Below are 6570 nucleotides of genomic sequence, written 5' to 3' on the forward strand. Positions count from 1 at the left end.
GGAACAATAAATAGAGCGAACAAGACTCGTTCCAGTTCAAAAGTCTGAGAAGACGCATGAAGAAGTTCTTGCTTCAACAGTGATTGAACGGAACTCCTCTGCCTTCGTCCCGCATTATAGAACATTCCTGATTGATAACATAACACTTACTTGAACTATAATAGCAAGATAGTCGAATAAACCCTTTTTTTTGTACCGTTCATTTAGATATAAAATAATCTGCCAAAATGGAGTCTCAGATCCGCCAGAACTATCACCACGATTGCGAAGCTGCCATCAACCGGATGATCAATTTGGAGATGTTTGCCTCCTACACCTACACTTCAATGGTAAGGAGTCTACCAAGATGACCGTTTTGTTGATCTACCTGTTTATTATTATGCCTGCGCCTAAACTCCACTTTTCACCTGACTTTTCTGTAGCCAATAACCTCAACTCCGTTAAGTACACATTTGAGTTATACTTGGCTTGGCTATTAATTGCCTCCAGGTAGGTATAACATCCAAATGAAGCCGGGAATCTATCCTACCTTGGACAGAGCGCGTAACAACTCCTTGACAGGTTAATTCTCAGGTTACCAAATAGATTACAGACTAGATTTATTCATGCCTATATCATCAAGCTTAGTTGCCACAACATGAACAGAATGCCGATTCATGTTTGGCATTTTTTTTTCTTCTAACTACAATGTTTTATGTTTATCCACCCAGGCTTTCTATTTCTCCCGTGACGATGTGGCTCTGCCTGGCTTCGCGCATTTCTTCAAGGAGAACAGCGACGAGGAGCGGGAGCACGCGGAGAAGCAACTCTCCTTCCAGAACAAGAGAGGTGGACGCATTTTACTCCAGGACATCAAGGTGAGCCCTTGAGCATAGGAAACACATTTGAGATTGTAGACTGATAGAAAATGTTTTTACTCCATGGAGGAAAGTGTCTCCAGCGTTAAGTTGATCTAGAGAACCTGTAGTCCTGAACATACTGCCTCTAACCACTGAACTGAGTGTGAGAAGTAACACTGTTCACTTTATCCTGACCTTAATGTCTGCTAGTAGTCCCTAACCCTCCTGTGTTCACTCTGTCCTGTGTAGAAGCCAGAACGTGATGAGTGGAGCAATGGGCTGGAGGCCATGCAGTGTGCTCTGCAGCTGGAGAAGAATGTGAACCAGGCCCTGCTGGACCTGCACAAGATTGCCTCTGACAAGGTTGACCCCCATGTAAGTTATGGTGAAATCACATAGAATACAGGTACTGTCCCAGGAGATGATAACTAATGACACAGGATTGTGTGACCTGCTGCTTTGCAAGTACACGATAGTCCAGATGCATACTATGCACACAATGCAGCTAAAGCATAAGGGGTGGCAGGTTGCCTAGCGGTTAGAGCGTTGGTCCAGTAACCAGAAGGTTGCTGGCTCGAATCCTCTAGCTGAGAAGCTAAAAATCTGTTCCGCCCCTGAACAAGTTAGTTAACCCACTGTTCCACGTTAGGATTTTCTTGTAAATTTTCTTAACTGACTTGCCTTTAACTGACTTGCCTAGTTATATCTGCACTTATGCCATTACCACCAGGCTCTTGTGTGTTACTGTATCTACAATGATCTGTAGTCATTCTCTTGTCTGACCTGTGTTTTCCCTCTTTAGCTGTGTGACTTCCTGGAGACCCATTACCTGAATGAGCAGGTGGAAGCCATTAAGAAGCTGGGAGACCACATCACCAACCTCACCAAGATGGATGCTGTCAAAAACAAGATGGCAGAGTACCTGTTTGACAAGCACACCCTGGGAGGCCAGAGCTAAACCACTTCCATCCCCAGGCTACGGCCTCCAGCCTCAGACCAGGACTCCTGGCTTCTCTGATAGATCCTACTGGCTTTACATTTATAGGGAGGGGAGAGTGTTAAACTGGTGCAGTGCAACACAGCTGTAACATTGATGTTTCTGTTGACAACACTATTGTATTTTGGAGGCAAGGCATCTTGTAAAACAATTAAAAAGATCACAAATGTTTTTGTTGCTTTGTAAGTGTTGACCTGTAGTAATGATTCAGTCTATTCGGATTCTTTGCTCTGTCTTACTGAGCATCTTCATACCAGTGATAAATACTGACAATTGTAGACCTACTAGTGGCTGAGGGTCATAACAATAGGAGAAGTTTAATAAAGGATGTTACGTCTGACCAGAGGGTGTCCTTTACCGCATCTTGTAATAGTGCCATGTCAATGAAGGACCCAACTGTCAACTCTAGGGCCATAGGTGTGAAATGGGTAACTACAGTTGCTGTAGACCTTCACTCTGCGTATCCCAAGTTTATAAAATGGCCAACAAGTCAATCAAACCCTTGTGTCCTGCTGGGTAAATCCGTTAGCCAGCTGTTATGGTGTATTTTCTAATGATAACATTCGGCTCTTACTGCCACACTCAATCCTACCTCATTTTGTTAATTTCAATTGGTAATGCACACTAGTTCCCCTACAGCAAACTCTGAACTGAATACTCAATAGTAAATCTACAAGCCTCTCGTTCATCATACGGGGCTTGTTGGAGCTGTCACATGGTTGCAAAGATACTGATAATTTACCAAAATTACTGAAGTCTACCATTTTGGTAACTAACAGGCAAGCTTAACTTTAATACTTCAAACTGAGAAAATATTGCTACACATTTTGGTGTCCAAATAGTAACTGAGTTTCTAGTGCGTAGACCATTTGGTTAAAGGGGAAAATGACCTGATGAGAATGGTGTCAAATCAACAATGGCATTTTTGATAACTGCAAGTCCAGGACACCTACACCACCCGATGTTACAGGAAGGCCATAAAGATCATCAAGGACATCAACCACCCGAGCCACTGCCTGTTCACCCCGCTATCATCCAGAAGGCGAGGTCAGTACAGGTGCATCAACGCTGGGACCGAGAGACTGAAAAACAGCTTCTATCTCAAGGCCATCAGACTGTTAAACAGCCACCACTAACATTGAGTGGCTGCTGCCAAAACACTGACACTGACACTGACTCAACTCCAGCCACTTTAATAATGGGAATTGATGGGAAATGTAAATATATCACTAGCCACTTTAAACAATGCTACCTTATATAATGTTACTTACCCTACATTATTCATCTCATATGCATACGTATATACTGTACTCTATATTATCGACTGCATCCTTATGTAATACATGTATCACTAGCCACTTTATGCCACTTTGTTTACATACTCATCTCATATGTATATACTGTACTCGATACCATCTACTGTATCTTGCCTATGCTCCTCTGTACCATCACTCATTCATATATCCTTATGTACATATTCTTTATCCCCTTACACTGTATAAGACAGTAGTTTTGGAATTGTTAGATTACTTGTTGGTTATTACTGCATTGTCGGAACTAGAAGCACAAGCATTTCGCTACACTCGCATTAACATCTGCTAACCATGTGTATGTGACAAATAAAATTTGATTTGATTTGATTATTTTCTTTTCACAACTGCCACAACTTTTACAACCAAGAAGTATTGACATGGTAAAATAATTGAGAACACTGAAATAAAATATATATGGTGTTCACTGAGTTGGTTTATATTTAGGGTAATGTTTTGCAGCTAAGTCATTCTATTTCAAAATCTATTTTACCTGTGCTAAGGCCACACAGAGGGCCAGAGATTTGTGATAACCTGACACTCCCAAAAGAAAACACTAGATGGCATCTGATTAAATAGCATATTCCTTAATTGACCAACATTGGTATTAGTTATGGATCCCATTTAGCTGTTGTCAAGGCAGCATTTACTCTAAATGGGGTCCAGCAAAATAAAGGCAGTTCTATACATTACAAAACAGATTTCAGTCCTCTACCACACTAAATCCATGTGTGTGTGTCTATATATGTTATCGTGTCTGTGCCGATGTGCCTCTTCTCAGTCCCTGCTGTCCCATAAGTTGTATTTTTATCTATTTTTAAAGTCTTATTTTACTGCTTGCATGAGCTACTTGATGTGGAATAGTAGACATGTCATGGCTCTATGTGGTACTGTGCACCTCCCATAGTCTGTTCTGGATGTGGGGACTGTGAAGAGACCTGGTGGCATGTCTTGTGGGGTATGCATTGGTGTCTGAGTTGTGTTCTAGTAGTTTAAACTGACAGCTCGGTGCATTCAACATGTCAATACTTCTCACAAATACAAGTAGTGATGAAGTAAATCTCTCCTCTACTTTGAGCCATGAGAGATTGACATGCATAATATTGTTAGCTCTCTGTGTACATTTCTGGGCCAATTGTAATTTTCCTAAGTCCTTTTTTGTGGCACCTGACCACACGACTGGACAGTAGTCCAGGTGAGACAAAACAAGGGCCTGTAGAACCTAACTTGTTGATAGTGTTAAGAAGGCAGAGCAGTGCTTTATTATGGACAGACCTATCCCCATCTTAGCTACCGTTGTATCAATATGTTTTGACCATGACAAAAGTTTAGTCTCAACTTGTTACATTTCCACATTATTCATTACAAGATTTAGTTGAGGTTTAGGGTTTAGTGTTTTAGTTCATCAACATACATAGACACACAGGCTTCACTCAGCGCCAGTGGCAAGTCATTAGTAAAGATTGAAAAAGTAAGGAACCTAGACAGCTGCTCTGGGGAATGCCTGACTCTACCTAGATTATGTTGGAGGCTTCCATTAAAGAACACCCTCTGTGTTCTGTTAGACAGGTAACTCTAGATCCACAATAGTGCAGGGGACGTAAAGCCATAACACATACGCTTTTTCCAGCAGCAGATTATGATCAATATTGTGAAAAGCTATAGTGTTTTATTTTATGTTTCTGTATTTAACTAGGCAAGTCAGTTAAGAACAAATTCTTTTTGACAATGACGGACTACCCCGGACGATGATGGGCCAATTGTGCGCCGGCCTATGGGACTCCCAATCACGGCTGGATGTAATACAGCCTGGACTTGAATCAGGGACTGTAGTGACACCTCTTGTACTGAGATGCAGTGCCTTAGACTGATGCGCCACTCGGGAACCCTAAGAAAACATCTCCCACAATCTTTTAATTATCAATTTCTCTCAGCCAATCATCAGCAATTTGTGTAAGTGCGTACATGTTGAATGCCCTTCCCTGTAAGCGTACTGAAAATCTGTTGTTAATTTCTTTACTGTGAAATAGCATTGTATCTGCTCAATCACAGTTTTTTTCAAAAGTTTACTAACGGTTGGTAACAACCTGATTGGTCAGCTGTTTGAGCCAATAGAGGTGCTTTACTATTCTTGGGTAATGGAATGACTTTTGCTTCCCTTTAGGGCTGAGGGTGCACACTTTCCTGTAGGCTTAGGTTGAAGAGAGGGCAAATAGGAGTTGCAATATCATCTGTCCACTGTCAGCCTCAGTCATTTTCCATCCAAGTTGTCAGACCCAGGTGGCTTGTCATTGATGATAGACCATTTTTCACCTCTTCCACACTCACTTTATGGAATTCAAAATAACAATGCTTGTCTTTTATAATTCGGTCAGTTATGCATGGATGTGTAAGTTCAGAATTAGTTGTTGGCATGTCATACCTGGGGCGGCAGGTATGAAAAAGCATTAATGTAATTGGCAATATCAGTGGGTTTTGTGGTGATTGAGCCATCTGATTCAATGAATGATGGAGCCGAGTTTGTCTTTTTGTCCAACATTTCATTTAAGGTTCTTCAAAGCTTTTTTACCATCATTTTTCCTATAATTTATCTTTGTTTCATAGTACATTTTCTCCTTCTCCTTTTTGTTCACTTTAGTCACATGATTTCTGAATTTATTGTACAGTATGTTTGCCAGTCAGCTGTGCAGCCAGGCTTATTTGCTATTCCCTTTGCCTCATCCTTCTCAACCATACCATTTTCCAATTCCTCATCAATCCATGGGGATTTAACCATTTTTTTGCAGTCATATTCTTAATGGCTGCATGCTTATTAATAACTGGAATAAGTCATTTCATAAATGTGTCAAGTGCAGCATCTGGTTGCTCCTCATTACACACCACAGAACAGCAAATATTCTTTACATCTTCAACATAAGAATCCCTACCTTTGCGACCCTAAGCTGTCATTTTTGACTGAGACTGTAAAAGCATGCTTTAAGCCATGTACATTTGTTGATTGCTAGGCGTACAAATACTATTATTTCTTGGTATACAGTATTTGAAACAAGGTCTTGTTTGGCTTCAACCGGACTAGATTGTGAACAACTCTTGGCAGAATGCGTTGCTTTACTACAGTGAAGGTGACCAGCACAATATTGTTTGAACTGCAGCACCCCAAACGATTCGTTCTCGAGTTTGTTCAGCAGAGGCTGTTTATGTTTTGGTTCTACAAAGCTGTGACAATCATAACCTTCAATAATCAATTAATTGCATTCAATATAGTTTTCTTCTCTATGCTGCCTGCAGAATGATCTATTTTGCCTATGCCCATATGACAGACAGTTGTTGGTCGGAGCATATTAATCGTGCTGGATAATTCATTGCGGCCAGCAGGTCAAACTAATATCTAAAATGAGTCACTCAGAAAAAAACGAATCATGAG

The 6570-nt window shown here is 40.9% G+C and overlaps 1 protein-coding gene across 1 annotated transcript; it reads left to right on the forward strand.

The window, feature by feature from the left end:
- The first annotated feature begins 31 nt into the window (after window positions 1-31).
- LOC121841022 (ferritin, middle subunit-like) lies at window positions 32-2007 on the forward strand. Its single transcript, XM_042306906.1, has 4 exons — window positions 32-329; window positions 711-857; window positions 1089-1214; window positions 1642-2007. Exons 1-4 carry the CDS (start codon window positions 228-230, stop codon window positions 1795-1797), a joined length of 531 nt encoding a protein of 176 aa, XP_042162840.1. The 5' UTR covers window positions 32-227; the 3' UTR covers window positions 1798-2007.
- Window positions 2008-6570: the final 4563 nt, after the last annotated feature.

Source organism: Oncorhynchus tshawytscha, linkage group LG26, assembly GCF_018296145.1.
Source record: "Oncorhynchus tshawytscha isolate Ot180627B linkage group LG26, Otsh_v2.0, whole genome shotgun sequence".
In the NCBI taxonomy this organism is placed as follows: domain Eukaryota; kingdom Metazoa; phylum Chordata; class Actinopteri; order Salmoniformes; family Salmonidae; genus Oncorhynchus; species Oncorhynchus tshawytscha.